We start from the raw sequence: 24,690 nt of genomic DNA, 5'->3' as shown, positions 1-24,690 counted from the left end.
TGATATGCAGATTCTCTGGGATGGTGACAGGGCAGCAGAGATGGTTAAGCTCTCCACGGGTAGAGTTGTATCCCAGGGCAGTTAGAATATTAAAGGTGATATTGGTGGTAAGTGTGGTGCAGGGCAGGTGACGCGTGAATGACTTAGAGGACACAGCAGTATGCAGTATCCTTTACCTTTTACTGAGCAGTGCAGGTACAGTCCAGGGCTCAGGTTACAGATGGTTCTAGAGCTGGTCAGCCTGGAAGCAGTTTGGGAATTTCCTTTGTCCGGTGGGTTGTGAGGCCTCCTTTCTAGCGCTATTCTCTGAGGTACTTGCTGCTGTAAACTCTATTCAAGTTCCTCTTTCTGTCTGATGTTTAGGTAGAACTCCACTCTCAAGACAGGCAGCTGTAGCCTGCTTCAGGGGTTGCTCCTGTCTGGCATCTCCGGCGCACACGTGCTGCTGTGTTGCCAAGTATCAGTTGGGAACAGAGGATCTGCGATCTTCTGCCCTTCGGATTCTGATGCTGGGGCTTTAGTACCCACACAGCCTCGGGCTCCGATGCCCGGTCACTAGCGCTCAAGCCTGGGGTGAGCTCAGATGGAGCTCATATCCCCAGCTCCTCTCCACACATCCTCTCTCAACCTTGTTCAGGCTCTAACTCTCTCCACTAACTTCCTCCTCCTGACCAGAGAGAGCAGCTCCCCTGAAGTCGGGTTTAAAGCTCCCCCTGCTGGCCTGGAGCAGGAACTGTGTTGTATGCTGGAACTACCTGATAAGGGGATTCCTTCTTTGCTTCCAGGCATGACATCACTCCCCCCTGTAGGGAGGCAAGGCCATTGTGGCAATCGAACTCCTGGGGTGCCACACAGGAGCCTGATGCTGTTCGCACCCTCCGCTACCAATACACCCCTGTCAACTACCGATTTTGCTAGTGTCACGGGATATTAAAGCTTTCACCCACTTTAGTCCAACCATGTAACTATGAGTTGTTTTCCACATATGGGTCAGAGGATCTTTTTGGTCTCCTTGTGGCTCCAGGACCTAACAGGTTCTACAGCCACTGCAAAGAAACGAACAATGGCAACATCCAGCGTTCTCTAGGTATTACTTTCCTACAAAGTCATAGGATATCTGAATTGTTCCATCCCAGTGATAAATCACCAAAAATTTCAGCAGACTTTTTGTAGTTGTATAAAATTCTGTATTGGAGAAGCAACGCAATGTTCTTATATACAGTAAATGATATTGCCGCCATCTTCTTACCAAACCTTTATTTTGGCTTTTTAAGCCAGTACAAAAAAGAGACAGCAGTAAGTGTAACATAAGACATCTGACCGGAGGCTAAAGCCTTCACCTTTCCAGCTGTTGTGAACTACGACTTCCAGTATGCCCTGACAGCTGCATGCTGGGAGTAGGCATTTCTATGAGATCTCTCTAACCTGTAAACGTGAAGATAGAGGATGCAAGAGAATGTTGGAGATATACATAGAACGGATGCAACGGAGACAGAAAAGGCCATGCGGGGATATATGCAGGACAGACGGCGGGGAGGCTTCTCTTCATGGTATTGCTTTGGCACAGGGGCAGCGAGTGAAAAGGCACTTGCGATTCATTACAGGACAGGAGCGTTCAGGGATCCAGCCAGTGCAGGACTAGGATATCATTATGCAAACATAGTCATCTGGAGCCACTGCAATGACATGATAAAAACTATTGAAAAAACATGCAAACCCAAACCTCAGCCAATATAACCAACTGTGTGCCAATGTAATAGGTTTACAAGCAGATCTGCTTCATCGGGTGATCACTCGCCCCATATGCTCATTTGCTAGCTGAGAAATAGAATTCTAATCTTTTTCTCTGAATAGTTAATAAAGCAGCACTAAGTTTCAGTCTGCAATCTTCATGTATTTTCAGACTCCCTGATATACAGTTTTCAGCCCGATTAAAGTTTCAGATTTTTACTTTCTGGGACGGTCCCTCCCAGTAATATAGGTAGGATGTGTGTACACTTAGGATGCTGCTGTGTTCAACCATTCATATATCAGCACAGCTTCTATCCTGCACTTATTTCCTCTTCACGTGCTTTCTTTTTTTTTACATTTCTGTTTTCTCTACCATTACTGAGACTGTAGATACTGTCTTCCCTCTATACACTTTTAAGGTCGGTGTACAGCTCCTTATTATAGTTGCATGGGTGCAGAGTTTTGTTTAGTGTAGCTTTTGAGTGCTACAAGCTTTGACGAGTGTAGTTTTATCCTGCAGATCCACATACGCAAATGAACAGGACTAGTCCGGTGGGATGTCTCTTCCTCTGGACTAGTCTCGCCTTACTGTGCATGATTAACAGTCTGAATACACTCCAAGTCATGGTGGGAAAATTATGCAGGCTGTCAATCACATCCAGGGTGGCGAGATTAGAAGTTGCGAGGTAGGACTATTCCAGAGGAAGAGACGTCCCGCTGGACTAGTCCTACACTATTTGCATATGCAATTCTGCAAGATAAAACTACATTATTCAAAGACTGCAACAAAAATAAGTCACAATAAACAGATTATTAGAATGAAACTCTTGTGACGGCTCAATGAGAGGCTTCAAACATCTCCCTTTCCTATTTTCTATAGATGAGAAAATACTACTATGATCATCTACTTTTTGGCTTGATGTCAACTTACCGTCGATTATAGAGAGCAACTCTTATTATTCGTGCTATTTCCAGTAATGGCATTATTAACAATGTGATTATATATATACACTACAGGAAAAACTATGTAATAATAGCCAATGAATAACTTACCGTGAAGAGGTTGAAGTTGATGACACCATCCTTAGCGGTGTCCATCCCCTGGAAGAATCCTGCAGGAAAACAAAGCACCATGTTACCAGCAGCTCCAGGAATTACCGATGATGGCAAAATAATCAATCACATCCAAATATGCCTCATTTTAAAGGAGCTCTATAAATGTTTATCGCTCTGCTCAATAAGTGTAATCATTAGTCTTAAAAGGGGTTGTCCACCTTTAGAGATTTTTTTTTTTATTTTTTCCAATTAAAATGCATGTAAATTAGGTTTAATTTTTTTTTTTTCCCGCAGTTGTGTTTCATTAAACATTTTGCACCATTTTTGTGTTTTATAGCCTCTGTGTTGAACTGCCCATTGCTGGATGCAGAATAAGTTAACTGAGATTTCGTCGGTGAGCTTATTCTGATGGTCTGGCAGAAGAGTTTATAACTTTTTTCTGAGCTTCTCTCATCTGATTTATGACCACATCAAAGTTGAATGTGCAGGAAAAAAAGAGAGCCTGTAAAAGCCAAACTGTGCAAAAATTTTAATGAAACCCAATAGCAAAAACATTTAACTGCCTGTGCACAATCACCGCTGTGACATTTTCATATCGGAGTAATGTGGCGGCATTTCAGCTGTGACTGGTGGTTCATTAGATCCACAGAGGGGGACTGATTGCTGTAGATTTAATATGGATGTTAAAATGGTGGCATATTCCGCTTTGTAAATCTGTCATAAGTAACAGAATATACACACACTGACAAAATTGTTGGTAAGAAAGTAAAGTAAGAAAATCCCACAATTTTCTCTGAAATAACTTAAAATTAACAAAAGTAATTTTCAATTTAAATTTACTGCATATCAGCTAATGAAATCAGAGACGACTTTTAGAAATTGTGGTTCGACACACACACAAAAAAAAAAAATTATGAAAAAAGGTGAAAAGTAGTCATTGTGCTGTTTGTTATCATGGTGTGTAGTGCCACACCGAATATGGAACAAAAAAAGCTAAGGAAAGAGTGGTCTTATTTGTTTATTAGAAAATTATATATAAGTATGTGAAAGGTAAAACCCTAGAAACAGGACGTCAACTTACTAAACATGGTCTCCAGCCGGATTAGACAGCATACAAAACTATCAAAATCCACTGCCAGATCGGGCTCGGCATATCGGGTGATGATCAGCTCGTGAAGGACATTGCTAAGTTTGAAACCTAAGGAGAAAATTTGGGATAGGATTATTGAACAACTACATCTTAAAACTTACAAATTGGAAATTTAAAGTGACATGAAACAGACCTGCAAACTCCACCGCTAGACGCATCTCATAGGCGTTCATGCTGCCTGACTTATCCATATCAAACTTTCGGAACACAGTCTTTAAAAAAAAAAAAAAGAAGAAGAGGAAAGATAAGTAGCAATACAGCGCCCCATATACCACTGGAAACCCCGGCCCTTCTGCTTACCAAATAATTCTTGATCTTGTTCCACAAGACATTAAACTCCACCATTCCCAGTTTTCCATTTCCATCTTTCTGTGACATCAAAGTTAAAGAAAAAACATCTACGCAGCTTTATTTTTGTCTTATTAATGACACAAGGCTTGTAGCAAATTACAGCAGGCTTACCAGTTGACAATAGTGTGATGCCATGTATTTTTACATTCATTTTACATTTTTAATGACTTTTTTTCATTTTTGTCATCTGTGACATGAGTTTCTCGGTGTAAGCTCTGGAGGTGTTACAAAAATAAGCTCCAGAGCATCATGTGATGTGTAATTGTAAACTGTAAGTAATGCAAAAGTAGCGACAAGGACGTAGGGGGTGAGGCTGAAAGGCGGGTAACATAGGATCAGCACAAATAATATGACCATCACAAGAAAGGATACATCCATAAGGTTCACCATGCTGCGGCAAGACTCTACGCTAAACCCTTTAGTGCGAAGGTCTTTGTCTGCAATTACAAAAGACAATATTAAAATATTTATTATAAAGCATGTCCATGTACTTTCGGTGTGTGTAAAATACGTTTGCATACACAAACATATGTAAGAAGATGGAGGCGTTGCTCACGTTCCCCTTTGAAGACATGTATATTATTGCAATGAGTTATTATGTTTGTATTACTAATAATTTGTATTGATCATGATAGGTTGTTTCTGCTCAGCACTAGGTTTTCTACAGGGTTAATAGTTGAGACTAGCCCAGAGTGGGCGGGGCTGAAGTGAAAGAACAGTGGGGAGGTTCCTATCAGGCGTTAGATAGGGAGGAGCCTGCAGCAGTAGCAGACCTTGGGTCTGACTGAGAAGCAGAACCGCATGCAGTGGGTGTCCTGTGGCAAAAGAGAGACAAACGGATAGTAAGATCCTACAGAGAAGGGAGTCACAGTCCGGAGTCTTTCCAGAGTGTAAGAAAGTAAAGTAGGAAGTATCGGGGCCTGGAGCAGGAAGCCATGTTATACCGGGACGGTACAAAGTAGTCAGTCGGGTAAAAGGACGAAGAAGGAAGGATAAGCAAGATGAAGAGGAAATGCCCAGTGCGGTGATCTAGAGGCGCCAATAAAGCGGAAAGCTAAGCAGCAGCCATATTGATTTAGAGAACTCCCTGGAGGGGAGAAAAACACAGAACCGCGGGTGGAAGCATAGGACTCATGCTTGCTGGACTGTAGTGCCATTATTGGGGCCGAGGAGGATGTGGAAAGCGTGAGGGACTCGAGCAAAGGGAAGAAATGTGTTATACTGTTCGATGGCATAGGAGAAATGTTCCTGAAGATGAATACCTACCATCTGCTGTATATAGCTCCTCAAAAGTTATTGTTCAGTAAAAACACATTTATTTATGAACTATGGCCTCTGCCATTGAACCCTGCAACACCTGTTCCTGGCCGGCCGAAAACACAGGCTCCATGCGGTCTGTGAGGGCGTATCGCCATCACAGCTAAAGTCTATACACCAAGCCAGGACCCCCATTTTCACGTAGTGTTTCGAGTGTACCTTGCTCACAGCTACCACCCTGCGCCAGGTTACATTATGTTACACATACATTGCACATATGCATACATACCTATGTAAAAAAAAAAAGTGTGCAAAGAGCCATTTTCAATATGACAATGCTAAGCTGGCACTACTGTGGGCATCCTACTTGCTTTAAACATGCTCCCATGGCTGCAGCATCTCAGGACTTGACTCCCATCGAGCATATCTGGGATGTCATTCGAAAGCAAATGCACAATGAGCTGCCAGCAGTGGATCTTGATGATTTGCTCAAGTGCATTAAGTGGGGGAGAACATATCTTCAATGACAACAGCCAAGGCTGTAAGTGCGGGGATTTCTGCACGCAACTCTCATACTCCATGCAGATTAAATCAAGGCGTTTCGAAAAATTTGTTTCCATGTTTTCATCATTTGCATATCAGTATCAAATCTATCCATCCTGTTATTTCCATCATTTCACAGATTTTTACTTCTTGGGGTTGCAATTTCAATGTTGAGAAATGTACAGTATATGTCTATACTAGATACACACCATGTATACCATAAACTCAACTACTACTCACACCTCATAGGTCACAATCACAAAAGTAAATAATTGAAATTGGATATTTCAAGTCAAAAAATAACAAAGCAATTTAAGAACATGAGAATACCACTATAAGTTAGTCAGCATGAAAAAAAAGAAAGGAAGTTTTCAATCTATAGTACTTCCTTTTTCCATCTGCTTTCATTCTCCTGCTGTGAGAGCTTTTATCTTTTATAGTGTACAGGTGGTTTCCATGGAGCTTGGACTCCAGGCCCTAGCCAAGAGTGTACATTCCAGGAGAGAGACTGAAGATCTGTTTACATGGACCAAAACCACCATGGTTACTTACCGGTAGCCGTTTTTTCCGGAACCCATGACAGCACCACCTGAGAGAGGGATCCGCCCCGCCAGGACAGGAACCTACTGAGACATAAGGGGCGGCACCTCTCCCCCGCTTCAGTTGGGTTACAGAGCATTGAGAGGACTTCCCGGTTAGTTACATGTTTAATCCAACACCACAACACTCAAAACACCCTACTAATTGTGCACACCCATACAGTGAAAAAGGGGGGGAATGTACGGGTGCTGTCATGGGTTCCGGAAAAACCGGCTACCGGTAAGTAACCATGGTGGTTTTCCCTTCACCCATGACAGCACCACCTGAGAGATTTTTGGAGACTTCGAAACACCTTAGGGAGGGACCACCGCTTGCAGCACCCTTCTACCAAAGGTTAAGTCAGCAGAGGAGGATAGATTTAATCTATAGTGCTTAAAGAAGGTTGAAGGTGAGGCCCAGGTAGCGGCCTTACAAATCTGTTCAATTGATACCTCTGCCTTTTCAGCCCAGGAGGTCGCCACGGCTCTGGTGGAATGAGCCTTGATGCCGTCAGGAATCGGGATACCACTAGCTGAATAGGCTACACTAATGGCTTCCCTAATCCATCTAGCAATAGTCCCTTTTGAAACCCCATAGCCTTTCCTGGCACCCTGAAAAGCTACGAATAGGGACTGTGACCTCCTCCACTGGCTAGTGGCAGATATATATTCTACGAGAGCCCTTTTAACATCCAGACTATGGAATTTTTCCTCCCCCAGATTTTTTGGATTTTCGCAAAAGGATGGAAGGACAATTTCCTGACCCCGATGGAAATCTGATACTACCTTGGGCAGATAACTGGGGTCTGTTCTTAAAACTACCCTATCCTGAAAGACTTGCGTGTAAGGAGGATTTACTGAGAGAGCCTGTAAGTCGCTTATCCTGCGGGCTGATGTGAGGGCTACTAACAGGATTGTTTTTAGGGTCAAGAACTTTAGGGGTAGCTGATGTAATGGCTCATACGGATCTTTTGTAAGGGCTTCTAACACCAGGTTTAAATCCCAGGGGGCTATTCTGGGTATTGGAATAGGCTTAGCTCTATGGCAGGATTTAATAAATCTGGCTATCCACCTATCTGATGCCAGTTTGCAATTGTAGAGCGCCCCTAGTGCCGACACCTGAACCTTAAGTGTGTTTACTGCTAACCCCATCTGCAACCCAGATTGTAAGAACTCTAGGATGGCCCTAATCGGGGGTTCTTTTCCTAACGGCTTACCCAAGAACTGTAGGAACTTATCCCATGTTCTGCCGTAGATGTTAGTAGTCACCGGTTTCCTGCTTTTTAGCAGAGTGGCCACCAGCCCAGGTGAGAACCCCCTATCCATTAAAAGCGACCTTTCAAATTCCACGCCGTCAGATGGAATCCTTTGACCTGAGCGTGCAATATTGGACCCTGAGCTAGTAGGTCCGGGATTTCTGGCAGAACCCATGGATCGGAGAGGGACATCTTCCGTAGCAGAGCAAACCAGGGCCTTTTTGGCCAGAATGGAGCTATTAGAATCACCCTGGCTTGATCGTTTCTGATTTTTCTTACCACAGTTGGGATCAGAGCTACTGGGGGGAACGCGTAAGCCAGTCTGAAGTTCCACTGGATGTGCAACGAGTCCACTGCCCATGGATTTTCCCTCGGGTTTAGAGAGCAGAACCTTTCTGTTTGCCTGTTGTGCTTGTTTGCAAAGAGGTCTATCACCGGTTCCCCCAAAGCTGAATTATCTTTTGAAAAATGGACCAGTTTAGCGCCCATTCTCCTTGCCTCAGGGTATTGCGACTCAGGAAATCTGCCTCTATGTTTTCTGCCCCTTTTATGTGTAGGGCTGTCACGGAGTGTAGGTGTTCCTCTGCACTGCTCAGAATGTCTGTTGCTGCTTCCATTAAGGAGTGTGATTTTGTCCCACCTTGGTGGTTGATGTATGCCACTGCTACCTTGTTGTCTGACATGATGCGTACGTCTCGACCCTGGAGTAGCGGAATGAAGTGGCTTAGGGCCTTGCCCACTGCCCACAGTTCTCTCAGGTTGGAGGATGCCTTCCTTTCTTGAAGTGTCCAGGAACCCTGACCTATGAGGCCCCTTAGGTGTGCCCCCCACCCCGAGGAGCTTGCATCTGTTAAAATTATATCTGTCGCCTGTCTGTCCCATGGTATTCCTAAGGTCAGATTTGTCCCGTTCAACCACCAGTTGAGAGAGTCTCTGGTTTTTGAGGAAAGCTCCAGCTTCCCTTCCAAACGCCCTCTTAGCGATCTTTGTGCTCTTAGTATCTCCCCCTGGAGTTGCCGGGTGTGAAACTGAGCCCACCTGACCGCCGGAATACAGGATGTTAGGGTACCTAGTAGGGACATTGCTTTTCTTAATGTCATACATGGTTGGTTTCGGCCCGCCAAGGCCAGATTTTGTACCTTCTCTATCTTGGACTCTGGGAGCAGACACTCTTGCCTTTCTGAGTCCAGTATAAATCCTAGGAAGGTCTGTTTCTTTAGGGGTTGTAATTTTGATTTTTTGAAATTGACTATCCACCCTAATTCTTGCAAGGTGTTGATCACCTGAGTCAACTGTGCTGTACAGTGGTCCTCTGAACTGCCCACTATAAGAAAATCGTCCAGGTATGGTATTATGACCGTATCGTGAATCCGGAGAAAGGCTGTCACTTCCGCTATGACCTTGGTGAAGACCCTCGGGGCTATGGATATGCCAAACGGAAGAGCCCTGAACTGAAAGTGCCTTAGTGTGCCCTGAATATAAAGCGCTACCCTCAGGTATTTCTGGTAATCTGGATGGATAGGGATGTGATAATACGCATCCTTTAAATCGACTACGGCCATGAAGCAATCTTGATGTAGCAGCTTCACTGTCGTAGTCACTGATTCCATCTTGAAGGTCGGGTTCCTTATCCAAAGATTGAGGCGTCTGAGATTTATGATTGTCCTGAATGACTGATCCGGTTTTTTTATTAGAAAAAGGGGTGAATAAAACCCCTTTCCTTCCTGTAAGCGTGGCACCTCGGACAGTACCCGCTTGTCTATCAGGCTCAGGATTTCTGTTTCTAAGGCCAGTTGTTCTTCGGTCATCTTCCTGATAGGTGTGATGACGACCACGGGTTTTGGCTGACGAATAAAGGGGATTTTCAGGCCTTCTTTTAGGATGCTCAGAATCCAGGTATTGGATGAGATCTTTTCCCAGGCCTGGAAAAAGAGTGCCAATCTCCCTCCTACTGGAATACCGGCGTCATTGTGGTGACTTTTTTGAGGTGGAGGTGCCTCCACCAAACATAAACCCTGATTCTTTCTTTTATCCTCCCATCTTCTCCTGTCAGCGGGAGGACGCCCTCTATTGAATCTCCCCCTCCGAAAGGGCTGTCTCCTCTGATCCATAGGGAATCTGGGGAAGCCTTTTTTCTTATCGCCTGCTTTCTCCAGAATATCGTCCAAGTTCTTGCCGAACAGGAATCGACCATCGCAGGGGAGAGAGCCCAATTTGGCCTTGGACTGAAGGTCACCCGGACAGCCCTTAAGCCATAACGCGCGTCTAGCAGCATTTGATAGTGACGCTGCTCTGGCTGTCAATCGCAAAGAGTCCGCCGAGGTATCTGCCAAAAAAGCCGCTGCCCCGTGCAAGAGATACATGTCTGATAAGATCTTCTCTCTTGGGACCCTTGACGCCAGCTTCTCTTCTAACTGCTGCAGCCAGATCATGAGGGAGCGTGCCGTGCAGGTGCCCGCTATCGCCGGCTTTAGACCTCCTGCTGTCGCTTCCCATGCGTGACTCAAATATGAGTCCGCTTTTTTGTCCAGCGGGTCTCTAAGAACCCCTGCATCTTCCAAGGGCAGGGCCGACCTTTTGGAAGATTTGGACACCGCTGCATCTATTTTTGGGACTTTGTCCCATACCTCCGTATCCTTGTATTCAAAGGGGTATCGTCTCTTAGAGGCGGATGGAAGGGCCCCCGATTTTTCAGGCTTTTTCCACTCCTTCTCAATAAGCGCCTGGATTTTCGCGTTTACTGGAAAGGTTCGTTTTTTCCTCTCCTGAAGCCCCCCAAACATGACGTCCTCTAGGGTTTTAGCCGCCCTTTCTTCCTGTAGGCCCATTGTGGTTCTAATGGCCTTTAGGAGGGCATCTGTATCTTCTACAGGGAAACATGGCTTACCCCCTGTGTCACTATCTGAGGAGTCTGAGGAGGATGATTTTTCCGCCTGAGATGATACTGACGCGGAATCTGAGGGGGAACTAGGGAAATCCTTCCTGCTTTTTTTCCCTTTTTTCAATAAGGATTTAATTGAGCCTTCCATTTCTGACCTGAGGGCAGATATTAGATTGGCTGCGAAACTAGGCGCTTCCTCCGCCATAGTCCGCTGAATGCACGAAGCACAGAGATCTTTTTGCCAGTCTCTTGCTAGGGGAGATTTACATATAGCACAATCCCTATTCTTCTTCTTGCTTCCCGCTTTTCTGGGCCTTTCCTACAGGGTGAAGCATACAATAGAAAACCCCTATTAATATACTGTTAACATTCACGAAGATCACTCACCACCCGTAATCAAGGGTACCGGACTTGGAGGCTGCATCGGAGCACCTGACCCGCGCTCTTTGGACCTTGAGGAGTGCCCCGACCTGCGGCTGGGGTGACTGCTGCTTGAATGGCTTCCATGCTTCCTGCCAGAGGGCTGTGAGGGAGGCAGGGACGCTGAACGTTCCTGCTCGGACTCCATTTTGCACCGCCGATCTACAGCTGTCTTCCTCCTTCCCAGTATTCCAAGCGCCGCTGACGTCAGCGGCCGGAAGACGCCAGCGTCTCTCCCCTACCACGGGGATCGAGATGCGGCGTGCGCGAGGGGAGGGCGGCGCGAGGGGAGGGCGGCGCGGTGGGGGCTTCCCGGAGCCACCGGAATCCCATCCACGCCCGCACGAACCCGGAGCCCCAGGGACCCCGGGGACTGCGCTTCCAGGACCCGACGGCCGGCGCTACAGGTAAGCTACCTGTTCTTCCCGCGCCGGGACGGGCCTGGGTCTTATCTTTTTCTTCACCCATGACAGGCACCGCCACAGAGGGATTCCTTCCAGGACAGGAACCCAACTGAAGCGGGGGAGAGGTGCCGCCCCTTATGTCTCAGTAGGTTCCTGTCCTGGCGGGGCGGATCCCTCTCTCAGGTGGTGCTGTCATGGGTGAAGGGAAAACGAGTGTTTTGCTCTTTTATTTGATGATCAGCATCCTATTCACATTTCAAGATAATCGTGAAGTGTGTGCTTCTAATAACGCTCGTTCACGACTATCTTGCTGTGTCAAAGTCCCTTAACTCATGACATACCAGCCACCTCTCTCCAGCCCATTGATTTCCATACAGCAGTTATCTGCTCTCCTCCCTCCTCTCCATCCCATCTACAGAAGAGATACAGTTATAAATCACCAGCATAACAGCTTTCACAGCGGGTTTCCTAATCATGGCTCTCACTTTCCAGAGCAGTGTGCTTGTTCAAATGTCTTTCTATCTCTATATATCAATACAGTAGACTCCAGAACAAACCACTGATAGCGGAATGCGTTACTGCAGATCTTGTGCTCAGCTTTATGGTTCTACTAATTCACCAGAGCTGTCACTCGAGTAGAGCCCGTCTTGATAGATGCTAAGAAGAAGACTGTATAGCTCTGAGCTGCTCAAGAGACAACTTGACAATATCTCCTTTAATGAGTAGTATCAGACTGAAGCTTCTGACTACAACTGTCACTCACGAAGGAGCACACACACCCCCAATCAACCAGGAAATAAGGAGACTGACGACCTTTTAGCTGCTCAAGAGACTACTTTAAGATACCCCTGTAACAGTTGGGAAGATGGTCTTGTACCCCTTTTTGATAAAGAGTTGTTTTGGATTAAATCTGCACCTACATCTACCTATGTTCCCATATTTATACACACTGGGGAATATACTTACGCTTGGACATGATTTTATTTAGTATGGACTGTAGCTCCTGTACACTTATCTCCATATCCTGTATATGATAAAAACAATATATCAATACATTCACCAATAAATAAATATTACAGGATACATGTGTATAGAATCACTTGACTGCATGGGGAAACCATGCTTTCCATATACACCAACCACATAACACAACTACAATGCTCAGGGCGGGAGGAGATTCGTCACTCAATACGGTTTTTAATGCCTCCAACGCATTAATGTTTATCTGTAGTCACCACTAGGGGGAGCTCCGTCCATAACGGTGTGTACAGCTTCTTACTGAATGTACATTGATGTACTAAGAAAATACTTGTGACTGGGGAGTATTTACATGGGGACTGTCAATTTATACTAGTGATTCATCCCCTTAAAAGCAACATACCGGCTGTTTTTTGGACTTAAAACTACAATTACCATCTTTTTAGGCACTTTAAAAGAAAGCGATGATTACATTGTACCATATGGAAGTAGTGGCATAACTGTGTACGCGCTTGTCTCCCAATAAAAAGGACACCTTTTTTTGTAGAGATCCGACGTGCCAGTCATGAGAAATCTAGTGCAGAAATGATCAGCCAATCAGGCTGGGAGTGCATGGGGGCGTGTCACTATAGTCAGCAGCAGTAGTCTAAGACACGCCCCCAGTAAACCTGCATATTTCTTCTAGGTTAAATTTATTGAGACTGGCACATCGGATCGCTACAAAAAAGGTATCAATTTTATTGGGATATAAGACCCTACACAGTCAGGAAAAATGAATCAACATTGTAGACAGCGGGGACTGAGTGACTATTGAGGCGAATGTCACTGCCCAGATAAGTAATCCACACTATTTAAAATATAGTGCGAGCACAATTTAAAATTCTATTTTCTGCAATAATTACCATTAGCCAAGTCCAGCTGGAAGGGTCCCTTTAAGAGAAGATAGGAGACATCTGATTCTATAAAAAGTGCTGGCGTGAGCTACAAATGTATGTGCACTCACTGACGGACATAGAAAAGGGCCCCTGTACAAGAACAGTATAAGGGCCCCTAACAGTCCAATAACTCCTGATAATGAACAATTCCAGCCGCTATGGATATGGAAATGGGCCCCTGTACAGCTGCACAGGTCGCATCAATGATATCTCCGGAGGCCCCTGTGTGCACTGCGGTCTGTCTAGTGGCAGCTGAAGGCAGTCAGAGTTTAAAGGGGTAGTCCAGTACATTTACATTGATGACCTATCCCTAGGCAAGATCATCAGATCGGGGTGGGGTCTGATAGTCGGGACCCACACAGATCTACTGCTATGGCCTCTAGATGTAAACAGTGCACATAGGGGTAGACCACAGCTCTGCACAGTGTGTAGTGGCTGCTGCTGGGTACTGCAGATCACCTCCTATTCTTTTCAATAGAAGATCTGCAGTACCTGAAAATGACCACTAAAGAGTATACGGCGCTGCATACGCGATTTACCTTCAGAAGCTATACTAGCTTATTGTGGGGGGTGTCGGGTGTCAGACCCCCACCGATCATATACTAATGACCTTTTCTAGGGACTGCTCATCAATAAAAAAAAGTACCTGAAAACCACTTTAATAAATAAGACGTGTGTTTGTCTGACCTTTCGGTCTGTATTGCAAATACCACTATAAGCGACATTATCATCATACCTCTCCAGCAAGCTGTCGGAAGAGATTCTTGAATCCTTCATCAAGTTGGGCTTCAGATAAGGCTTCCTTTAATAAAATTATATATGCTTTAATTTCTTCATTTTTAAAATATATACCGCTAGGTCCTAATATTAAACTCCTCCTACTTCCTGTTGGGAACATGAACATTAGCAATAGATTGACTCATGCCCTATTAACTTGTATCAAAATATTTCATGAGCATGCTCTAGTCAGGGCAAAGCTCATAGTGAAGGGAGTGAGAGCAGGTGAGATGTGACATCTCCTATTGTGAATGGTGGCGCCTGTGTTACCTACTGTATATAAAAGTGTTAGCTCTCATTTTAAGTCTGTCTATGACGATAATGAGGCTCCTGAAAAGTCTTTTGTGCAGAGTGGAAAGTATGAGTCTAGTATAAAAGTGAAAATTGCAAATTTTTTTTTTATAAATATAGTGATATAGAAAATTGGAAAAAAAACAAAGCTGGAAAAAAAAAGGGAGGCTATATATTATATTCTCTTCTAAACACATTTATGATGGGGGAAGTAAAATGTTTGAGGCTACGTTGCAGTTTTATTTATACTCACTAGATGGCAGACTCACTATATACAAGATAATGTAGCTTCATATGCAGAATACAGGCTGCCATAAGCAACAGTCAGTATTACGATAACAGGAAGCAATCATGAAAAAGTTAGACCCTGACTCCCTTAATGGAAAAAAAAAATAAGTCTCTTCGTCTATTGATCTTACAGTAGGCATAACGGGCATTGGATTTCTTACGCACCTCGGAAGGTAAGTTTGCAGTGATCGGATCATCCATTTCCCTGAAAAAAAAATAAAAGAATAATTCTGAACGTGAGCATTGTATTTGGTTGACAGTCTTTTTTTTTTTAAACAAAAAAAACAGAATTTTAAATTCACAGTTAAAAACGATCTTCAGTGAATACCGATTTTCCCCATTACTGAGAAAGGAGATGACAGTTGGTGCTCATAAAGTTCTATGGAGAACTAAACTGTCATGTCAGGAGAACTTGCAGCGGAATGTCTGTGTCTTACGTGCACTATTGATTTATGAGGTAAAAATTAAAGTGCTGGTTACTCTTTAAGCATCTTAATTATACTCCACAATACCAGTTAGTTCTTAGAATCTCCAGTCAACTATGACGGATCCTTCAGTTTTTGGCAAAGTTTTGGCACAAAGTGATTGACATGTAGAAACATTTTCAACATTTTTATTCTTATCCAATCCAAATACTTTTTCTTTTTTGAAAATGGCGGCGTATAGCCTGGGAGGGGGCTTTGCTGAGCGCAGGGCTACAAATTTATAATAATAACTCACACCATTAAAGGGGCTGTCCACTACTTAGACAACCCGATCTCACGCCTCACTTTTGCCCCGGTCAAAATAAATACACATATACTTGCCTCCTGTGGCAGCGTCATTCCAGTAGTGGCGGCACTCGTGTTCCAAGAGCTCTCGCGTGGTTATGACATCTGCACCAAATCAGCACCATTGTCCCCACCTTTGGACAAACTGAACATCAAGAGGAAGTCTGACTTCCAGTTGATTATTATTACGTCCGAAGGCGGGGACAATGGCGCTGATTGGGCTCAGATGTCATAACCGCACGAGAGCCCCGGGAACACGAGTGCCGCCACCACTGGAATGGTGCAGGCACGGGAGGAGTGTATCGGTGTTTTTATCTCGACAGAGGCAAACATGAGGAATGAGTTGTCCAAGTAGTGGACAACCCCTTTAAGACTGAAGTCACACTACCGTATTTTTCGTCCGAGAAACACATTGTAAAACTTGCACTGGCTGTCTGCTCTCCTGACCTGAGCTTGACAGCTGCATAGTAATCCATCATGCTGTCATGCTCAGGTCAGGAGAGGTGCCGGCCAGTCCGTTCACTGCAATGCGATTATTGCATGAGAAATACGCCAGTGTGTCTCTGCCCTAAGACAGAAATGCATGCCAGTAGCAGACTCCCGTCTTCTGACTGCAGTACATTTGTTGCGGAAGGTAAAAGATGCACCAAATTCATTAGCAGGTACGCATGCCTTCATTTATTTGGTGCATATTACTCTTTTCATCTGGACAGTCCTAATAAAATCAGAGCCTATATGTTTTTGGAGTGAGTGTAATTGAAGGAAATCTATCCAAATTCCGAAAAAAAAATAATGAAATAAAAATATTATTCAACATTTTTTTTTATAAATTTTCAAATACCATGGTAAAGAATTCTGAGAAGTCAGAAGTCTACATCTACGTTTTCTGCTCTTACCTAAGAGGGCGTGTCTCACAGGATCCTCTGGGGCGGGTCTAAAGGCTGCTCTGCATAATTACCCTGTGAGCCACGCCCTCTTGTAAGAACACTAAATATTTGCGCTTAACTAAAAAAGCCAATATCTCTGGAACTGGATGACGGATTTATAAAACACATAAAAAAGTAAGTTCTCAGGGGGGCAGCAGGGATAATACAAGAGCAAGAACAGGTCACAACACATTGACCTGGTGACAGGTCCGCCTCAAATTTCCCAATTAAATCGCCTTAAGTTCCTTATTCTGCGTTAACACTTACACTGTCCCATGACGATTTTCTGAGAAGACTCTCAGGACGAAATCTCCCTCAACATTGGGCTCAAAGGTGGACGGCACCACTATGTACTCTCCTTTGGGCAGCTTGTTCCGAGTGCTGACTTCTCGCAGGTTAATGAACTGCTCGGAGCGCGCGCGTGACGAATTGGATAAGAAAAATTCACGTTTCAGGTGCACGGCCGACTGTCCCACGAACTAGTGAAGCAAGAGTGAACACATTACTGGGAAAATGGCCAAAATTACAAATATACAAAAATTATATTAAAGAGGCGCTGAATGCAATCTAAAGATCACGGATAAAGGAAGGTACTTTTTTTTTTTTAAAGAAGCCTATTAAATGCATAGAAAGCTATTCAAGACGTTGGGGAAGCAAAGGTTAAGATGGAATAGGTTGTTAGGTCATTACCACAAACTGTCTATAAACTGTCAAGCTATGGATACACAAATATCTTAGAAATGCCCTGACAAAATACATACCTCTCTGGGAACCTGCAGAAAAACAAAAGAGAAAAAAAAAAAATATTAACAGATTTAAGTCTTTAATTTATCCCAGAACAAGCACAAATATAATAAAATAAATGTAAAATGGAAATAACTACAGATTTCTATAAGGAGGTAAGTTGCAAACGCATGAGTGCAAAGATTAAACCCTTTAGTAAAGCCTTAGCCAAACTTCTCTTCGAGAAACAGCGCCCCTCTTGACCATGCTAGGTGTCTGGTATTGCAGTGCTGGCCCAGCAGTGGAGCCCACCAGAGGATTCCCCGATTCCCCGATGGGCCAGTCCAAGCGTATAGACAAGCATGTCTGATCAGGTGTTTGGGGGCCACATAAAATTACATCACAAGCCCCAGGTTGTGCACCCCTGCTATAGACTATATTTGTGTCTTTTGCCATCTCTCTAAAAAAATAATAGGATTTTTTTTAGTCCCCATCACTGTTATATTTCTATGAGAATAGAAGAAAAATGTTTGCATTTTTCAAGTCCATGGATGACTTTAATAAAAGTTGTTACCGGGTTTTATACATATAAAATGATTTTGCAAACCGTCCTCTGGGTTCCGACCACAATCTGTCATTTTCTGGAATTTTTAAATCAGATGCACTTGTAACTTCAGCAAGAGGTTTACTTTATTTCTATATGTTAGGACTAGTGAAGAGCGAGTATACTCGTTGCTCGGGTTTTCCTTAGCATGCTCGGGTTTTCCTTAGCATGCTCGGGTTTTCCTTAGCATGCTCGGGTGATCTCCGAGTATTTTGGCGTGCTCGGAGATTTAGCTTGTGTGGACACAGCTGCATGATTTGTGGCTGCTAGACAGCCTGAATACATGTCGGGATTTCCTAACAAACAGGCATTCCACACATGTATTCAGCCTGTCCAGCAGTCCCAAATCATGCAGCTGCGTCCACACAAGCTAAATCTCCGAGCATGCTAGAATACTGGGAGGACACCCGAGCATGCTTGGGGAAAACCCAAGCAACGAGCATACTTGCTCATCACTAGTTAGGACTTTTATTGTTATTCCCCAATAAAAATTTTTTTTTTTTTTTTTTTTTTTAAATAAAGTTTGCATTCATTTTTGCAGTAAATTTGATAATCTAGAAAATCTAATAATCCAGTAACATGCAACACCCTAAACAAAAGAAGCACCTCATAAACGGCAAATCCAATGGTCTCCATGTCCTTCCCGAATCGCCTCTCCTTCCTCCGGTTCTTCTGCATGAGGGCCAGAAGAAAGGTGCAGCCATTCTCTTTGCCGTAGTCGTCATCTTCGTCTTCACATTCCAGCTTAATTTTGAACTGAGGATTGATCCAGAAGGTCGCTGCGTGATGACAGGTATAACGATTATATACGAAGGGTTAACAGATTGACGACTAGAAGATTACTAGGACTGTTCGCATTTCTCCAAGATATAGACCAAGCATCATTAATTGGTGATAACGTCACAGTCTTTACCAGTTTAGTGGCACTAAAAACAGATCCCCTTTAGGTCACGTTCACATGTTCAGTATTTGGTCAGTATTTTCCATCAGTAACTATAAGCCAAAACCAGGAGGGGGTGATAAATACAGAAGTGGTGACGTGTTTCTATTAGACTTTCCCTCTGATTGTTCCACTCCTGGTTTTGGCTGAAAAAAACTGATGTAAAATACTGATCTTGTGACCTTGGCCTTACCAGAAAAGTCAGACAAAGAAGCCCCGACACTCCTTTCATGCTGATAGAGTATGTTCACACAGTGTTTTTTTTCTCCATTAAAAACACAGCAGTGTTGGGCAGTAAAAACGCTGCTGTTTAGGTTTTCATCTGGCGGGTTTTTTTCTTTTAATGTATTCAAATGATATTTAGATTTCTCATTTATTTATTTTGCCGCTATTGTACAATGTTATTCTGAACACAAACACACAAAAAAAAAAAGGAACAAAAACACTGAGTGTGAACACGCTCTAAGGCTACCGTATATACTCATGTACAAGCCGACCCATGTATAAGCCGACCCCCCTAATTTTGCCACAAAAAACTGGGAAAACTTATTGACTCGAGTATAAGCCTAGGGTGGAATATGCAGCAGCTACTGGTAAATAACAAAATAAAAATAGATACCAATAAAGGTAAAGTTAATTGAGACATCAGTAGGTTAAATGTTTTTGAATATCCATATTGAATCAGGAGCCCCATATAATGCTCCATACAGTTCATGATGGCCCCATAAAATGCTCCATACAAAATACGCCCCATATAATGCTGCACAAAGGTTCATAATGGCCCCATAAGATGCTCCATATAATATGCCCCATATGCCGCTCTATAGAATAATATGCCCCATATGCTGCTCCATAAAGGTTATGGCCCCATAAGATGCTCCATAGAATATGCCCCCATAAAATGCTCCATAGATTATGCCCCATAAGAAGCTCCATAGATTATGCCCCCATATGCTGCCCCATATACTGCTCCATAGATTATGCCCCCATAAAGGTGCCCCATAGAATAGGTCTTATATGCTGCTGCTGCTGCTGCTGCAAATAAAAAAAAAAAAAAAAAAAAAAGACATACTCCCCTCTCGTTGCTGGGAGCCAGGTGCCGGTGTCCTGAGCAGGCGGGGATACTGGTGCACTATGGGGGACAGGTGCCGGTGTCACCTCTGGCTCAGGACCCCGGCACTGACAATATTTACCGCTCCCCGTTCCACCGCTGGTCGCCGCTCTGTCTTCCGGGTCCTCTGTCAGTGACTGTTCAGGCAGAGGGCGCGGTGCGCACTAACCACGTCATCGCGCCCTCTGACCTGAACATCACAGCCAGAAGACGCGGAGGACAGAGCGGCGCGCAGCGAAGAAGCGGGGACAGGTGAATATCGCATATACTTACCCCCTCCTGGCACAGTCTCAGCAGCCCCTTCTCCCACGGTCTCCGGCAGCTATTCCCTCTTTCAGTGGTCACGTGGTACCCCTCATTAAAGTCATGTATATGCGCATATTCATGACTTTAATGAGGGGTACCATGTGACCGCTGAAGGAAGGAGCCCGAGACCGTGGAAGAAGCAGGGGGCTGCAGAGACGCGCCGGGGGGGGGGGCAAGTATGATCTGACAGCCCCGCTCCCCCTCCGACCCGCTGGCGTATATGACTTGTGTATAAGCCAAGAGGGGGACTTTCAGCCCAAGAAATGGGCTGAAAATCTCCGCTTATACGCGAGTATATATGGTATGTTCCCATGATGAGTTTTTGATGTTGCAGCTTTTTTGCACCTAGTAAAGAGGTTGTCCACTACTTACCGAGCTGTCCCGTCTATTTGAAGCGGCTGGAGCACATCAGCCTCCTATTCAAATCTATAGGAGGCTGATGTGAGGGACCCTGCGGCGGCCACTAGAAATAAACGGAGAAGCTCGATAAGCAAGTACTCCCGGCCGGTAGCCACTGCCGCCGACACCGATTAAAAGCTGATCAGCCGGGGGTGTCGGCCCCCAGCCGATCATACATTGATGACCTATCCTAAGGATAGATCATTAATGCTGAAGTAGTGGACAACCTCTTTAAGTAAAATAGGTTACTTGCATTTTTACAAAAATACAAAGCGTAAAAAAAAAAAAAACCTCACCAAAAACTCATCGTGGGAACATAGCCTTAAATTTCTTTAAATGTGCAATCTAACAATTTACATGACGTTTCGGTCCAAGTAGTTAGACCTTCATCAGTTGGATGCCATAGCAGATCAATAGACAGCAGACAAGAACAGCACTGTCCATTGTTAGTAGGTCTGGCACTTTACAGTCAAGTCCTTTTGATACTTGGACTGATGTTCTTTGTTTCTTTGGGATTTTTTTTGTAGACGTATTTAAATTGAAAAAATGAACTTTTGATACAAGATGTAAAGGTGTATGATTTTTATTCCATGTATAATAGCACAATGTGAGTACACTGAAAACTGAGAGACACTAAACTGTGTTGGTTTGGGTGGAGACGATCTTTATATTATCTCTTTTCGGCATCTGGCTGCATTAACAAGATGACCTGATTACGATCAGTGATGACCCGGGTATTACCTCCGTCATCCTGGTGTGGATAAACTATGTGCCTAATTCATTATGCCCGTCTTATTCTAGATTTTGGAATTTTTCGCCTATTTTTCACTTATGTCTTCTGCTTCCTTTAATTTTTGCCTTATCGAAAGTCTATTTTATATGTGTGCATCTGTTTTGTTATTTGTTTTTAAACGTCGTCATTGTGATCAGAGTTTAGCGTTCTACAGATGTATTTTTGCCCCTTTCCACATTTTCAACTTTTCAAAAAGTTGAAAAATTTGTGGCAAATGACCTGTAGTCTCCCCCTGAAGTGACACTTTTTTGCCCAGTTTTTGTGAGGGCGTACCACTTTTTGAACCCCTACGCCTCAAAAAAAAAAAAAGTTAAATACAAAAGATAAAAGGATTTTTTTTTTTTTTTTTTTTTTTACTTTTTTGCAAAAATTTAAGAATCATGTGAACCATCATTTAGAGAATTTAGAACACCAAAGGCCAATGAGATATACAAGATGTTTGTTTTTTTATTCATGTTTTATTTTTTTTACGTTCTGTATCATTTTTTAGTCACCAACAAAATGCTGCTGCACTGTGATTCTGGTCTTCATTGAGCCCCGTCCTCTTTTGAGTGTTGTTAAACATCCAAAAGGGAGGAAAATAGTGATGTAACCAGTTACTGCGCCAGCTTTGCAGCTAGTAAGCATTACCATAGCTTTTTTAGGGTCTACAAAAGAAGATGCTCCCCCTAGTGTTCAGTATAAGTAAACTGTTTTATACATTTTTATATTTTTCATATTGCAAGGCTTACACAGTGTAAAAATAATAATATATTTTAAAAATTAAATAAAAAAATTCCCGACCTTCTGGTTCAGACTGACTATGATAGGTCACCTTTATAAGGCCACCTTTATAAGGCCAGTGCTGCATGTATCCATTATCCTATAAGGCTACGTTCCCACAAGCATGTATCCATTATCCTATAAGGCTACGTTCCCACAAGCAGTATTTGGGGAGGTTTCAATTTAGCAGATTTTTCTGTATCCAATAGCTAAATCAGGTAATTTGTGCTTTTTTTTTTAATGTTTTTTCAGTGCTGTTGTTTTCCTCCTTTTGGCACACAGCGCACAAGAAACGCATATACTGATGGAAAATACTGACCACACGCTTAATGGAAAACAGAATATGGACTTTTCCTTATCACGGATTCAAATGGGCTTCAAATGGGCTGAAGGTGCGCTCAGAGAAGGACGGACGACAAAAAGGACTGTATTTACCAGGGTAGTTTCGGCACCCGCCGGCTGTGCTCCCTTTCCTCCAAGTCCCATTGTAAAATGTTGTGTTCCACTTGCGGAATTTTCGGGCAGTTAAGGCGTCGGGAGTCAAGTTACAGATCTCAAGGCGCGAATATTCACGAAGAAAGTCCTGGAAAGACATCCTGCAGGCAAGAGATCCCGAGATATTACACCAAGACGCAAAACCGATTACTAAATGAACATAAAGCTGTTGAGACTTCAAAATGTTAAAATTATCTACACTATATATATATATATATAACTGAATGAAATACGAACATTAGGTCCAGGGGGAGATTTATAAAATATGGATCAACCCCCTGGATCCCATACAGTGTATCCATAGACTTCAGTGTAAATGGCGCACTATGTGGTGTATATATATATCTCTGCTGTTAGGCTTGGCGGCCTGCGTAATTTTTTAAATGTAGATTGTGATATGAAAATATAATTACACATATATTTTTTTATTTTATTCATTTTCATATCAAAATCTGCAAATAACAAATTACGCAGGCCGCCAAGCCTAACAGCAGAGTTTACACTTCTTGTTCTTTCCCGCAGCCACAGATATAGGCAACAACAGACTGACTCAGACTCTGTTTGTATGGAAGCATTATCAAAGCATGCTCCAATTTGGACAAAGATCATTGTGAAGGAAGAGGGAGCAGGTGAGCTGTGACATTACCTAATGTAAGTGGGAATTCCTGCGTTATCTACTGTTACCCGTCAGTGTAATCCTGTCTGTACTGATAATCAGACTGCTGACAAGTCTGCTGTACAGAATAGGAAGTGTCAGCCTAAGATTAAGTCTAGTGGCCATGGTGAAATTGCAAAATAATAATTTAATAATTACTACTAATAATAATTATTAATAATTTTATTTTAAGATAGTAATAAAGAAAACAAATTACCAATCAGATAAAAAAAAAAAAAAAAAGTCAATAGACATAAAAACCTGATTTAAACAACAGCTTGTTTTCTGATGAACCCATTCCTTTTAATCTCCACCTAAAAATGTAATATCCCAACCTGTGAAAAGTCTCCGCCACTGGAATTTTAGATCACACCAGCTATTCGGCAGGTGTATTAGAAAATAAAGTCTCTCTGTTGTCTTCGCTGATCGTTCTAAATGCAATGATTGCAGCAAAATGAACATCCAGCCATAAATGGAGGAGACGGGATCTTCCCTGCGGCTTCCAGTTGATGCCGTAAACCATTTGGTCTCGCCGTCAGCCTACTCTTAGATGTATCCAACCTGCAGGAAAATGTTCTCAATAGCTTTTTATTCTTTACTCACCAAAATTCACCATCATCCATTTTTTTTCTCAGTTCATTTCTTTGTGAAGGATCCACACTGTCCCACTCGCTAGAGCTAGAAAAACACATTTTTTTTATTTTTTTATTTTTTTTGCCAAAAAAGCAATTCCTATTATAAGGCATCTATAGATCTATTTTTTTTTTTTTTTTTTTTTTTACTTACTTGTCGCTCCACGCTCCAGTCCACTCCACCTCTCCCCACGGGTTCCTCATCCGAATTAGCTTTGTGTTCTGACCTCTATAGTTGACCTAAAACATATGGAGGAGGTTAGATCTCTCTTACTGGACCTTGACTTTACAGTTCCACAATATACCCTCTACTTGCCTATATACTATGGCCAATGCCAATGACTTGTCATATTCCTTAGATTATGCTCACACGTGGAGTTTATTCAGCAGCAAAAACCAGAGTGTTAACAGGAAAAAAAAAAAAAAAAAAGGGCATTTTTATTTGCTTTTTTTTTCTTCATGTATTAGAATGGGTGAAAAACCACTAAACAAAAAAAAAACAAAAAAAAAAAACAGCTCAAAAAAGTTTCCCGATAACCTTGCTGAAACCAGTCGTTTTAGGCAGATGCATGAAATGCAACTTTTAGCAAATTTTTTTTTGGCACAAAAGGTTTCTGGAGAGGTTGATGATAAATAGCAGCAAAAAACAGTTGAAGACAAAAATAAAGAACATTTTTC

The 24,690-nt window shown here is 43.1% G+C and overlaps 1 protein-coding gene across 1 annotated transcript in view; it reads right to left on the bottom strand.

Moving 5' to 3' along the window:
* Positions 1 to 1,240: 1,240 nt before the first annotated feature.
* Positions 1,241 to 24,690, bottom strand: part of CAPN1 (calpain 1) — a 59,253-nt gene continuing 35,803 nt past the window's right edge. Inside the window, exons 8-22 of the mRNA XM_073554513.1 lie at positions 24,167 to 24,252; positions 23,984 to 24,058; positions 22,666 to 22,826; positions 18,526 to 18,698; positions 17,354 to 17,365; positions 16,860 to 17,071; positions 15,062 to 15,101; positions 14,277 to 14,342; positions 12,594 to 12,651; positions 4,661 to 4,725; positions 4,238 to 4,306; positions 4,071 to 4,149; positions 3,869 to 3,985; positions 2,785 to 2,843; positions 1,241 to 1,676 (exon numbers count right to left, since the gene is read on the bottom strand). Coding sequence (XP_073410614.1) covers positions 1,650 to 1,676; positions 2,785 to 2,843; positions 3,869 to 3,985; positions 4,071 to 4,149; positions 4,238 to 4,306; positions 4,661 to 4,725; positions 12,594 to 12,651; positions 14,277 to 14,342; positions 15,062 to 15,101; positions 16,860 to 17,071; positions 17,354 to 17,365; positions 18,526 to 18,698; positions 22,666 to 22,826; positions 23,984 to 24,058; positions 24,167 to 24,252 — 1,299 coding nt within the window. The 3' untranslated portion in view covers positions 1,241 to 1,649. The remainder of the gene's footprint in view (positions 1,677 to 2,784; positions 2,844 to 3,868; positions 3,986 to 4,070; positions 4,150 to 4,237; positions 4,307 to 4,660; positions 4,726 to 12,593; positions 12,652 to 14,276; positions 14,343 to 15,061; positions 15,102 to 16,859; positions 17,072 to 17,353; positions 17,366 to 18,525; positions 18,699 to 22,665; positions 22,827 to 23,983; positions 24,059 to 24,166; positions 24,253 to 24,690) is intronic.

The sequence above is a fragment of the Dendrobates tinctorius genome, unplaced genomic scaffold (genome assembly GCF_039654945.1).
Source record: "Dendrobates tinctorius isolate UK_male_01 unplaced genomic scaffold, ASM3965494v1 ptg000211l, whole genome shotgun sequence".
Classification (NCBI taxonomy): domain Eukaryota; kingdom Metazoa; phylum Chordata; class Amphibia; order Anura; family Dendrobatidae; genus Dendrobates; species Dendrobates tinctorius.
Note: the sequence above shows the minus strand (reverse complement) of the source record. Positions and strands in the feature narration are given on the sequence as shown.